Here is a 1,035-nt window from a genome sequence, read left to right on the forward strand (position 1 = left end):
CAAAAAATGCAGTGAAAAGCCCCTCTTCATGATGCAATATGCTCAATACCCACTCCTAAAAATATTATTTTTTTAATTATTAGAAATTTAAATCTTCCATATAATATATATATAATTCAAAATTTGAATTAAAGTTATAAATGTAATGCTGCGTCAACGTTGATAGTGTAACATGAAGGCATCGTGATTAAGGAAGAATTTGTGTTGTTCTAAAATCAAAATAATAGAATTATTTTAGTGTATTTACGAAATAAATATAGGCCGAAATATTTAAATTCTAATAACAATAAGCAGCAATGCAGCTGCAAGAGAAGTACAAGAGGCAGCTCCATTCATACAATATAGAAAACTCAAAATTTCAATCCATGATTATGTCATTATTCCAGCCAGAGCGCCAACCGCCACTGCCAAAACCCCAAGATGCCCGGAAATAGCGGCTTTCGAGGCAGACCCGGATGGCGGTGGAGCAGTGGGGCTCGGACTGGGAACAGGCGACTGCGATGGTGGGATGCTTTCGCTTGGAGTTGGAACTGGCAAGTGTGGGGTAGTTTGGTTCTGACTAGGCGCAGGCGCTGAAGGAGGAGGGGCAGAGGTCGACGGCGGCGTTGGAGAAGAGATGGGCGCCAGGGGAAGAGACGACGGCGGGGGAGAAGCCTGTCCGCCGTTGGACGGTGGGTTGTCTACGAAAATGACAAGCTTTTGTCCTGACTGACAGTGGCGGGCAATGCTACATATGAACCATCTGGTTCCAGGACGTCGCAATGGAATGATATCGTTTCCAGTTTTGAGCGGGGTTTGGTTTGTAGGTGCGGCGCACTCTGCGAACGCCGTTACATTAACATCCAATACGTTGTGCACCCCTTTCTTATACTTGAATACTGTAAAAAAAAAATCACATCTTTTAGAACAAAAAGAAAAAGGAAACCTCAAAATTTGTCCCAATGAAATTTACATTTTGAAAAGGGTGGTATATATATAATGTTTGGGATTGAAGATTATTGGGAGTGAGTCGGTTAATTTAGTGGAAGATAGTGA

At 41.9% G+C, this 1,035-nt stretch overlaps 1 protein-coding gene across 1 annotated transcript; it reads right to left on the minus strand.

The window, feature by feature from the left end:
- Window positions 1-369: 369 nt before the first annotated feature.
- Window positions 370-878, minus strand: LOC111786939 (uclacyanin 1-like; the record flags this gene model as incomplete). Its single annotated transcript, XM_023667127.1, has 1 exon — window positions 370-878. A coding segment is annotated over one exon (509 nt), but the record flags the coding sequence as incomplete, so codon positions are not given.
- Between the last annotated feature and the right edge of the window lie 157 nt (window positions 879-1,035).

The sequence above is a fragment of the Cucurbita pepo genome, unplaced genomic scaffold (genome assembly GCF_002806865.2).
Source record: "Cucurbita pepo subsp. pepo cultivar mu-cu-16 unplaced genomic scaffold, ASM280686v2 Cp4.1_scaffold003539, whole genome shotgun sequence".
Classification (NCBI taxonomy): domain Eukaryota; kingdom Viridiplantae; phylum Streptophyta; class Magnoliopsida; order Cucurbitales; family Cucurbitaceae; genus Cucurbita; species Cucurbita pepo.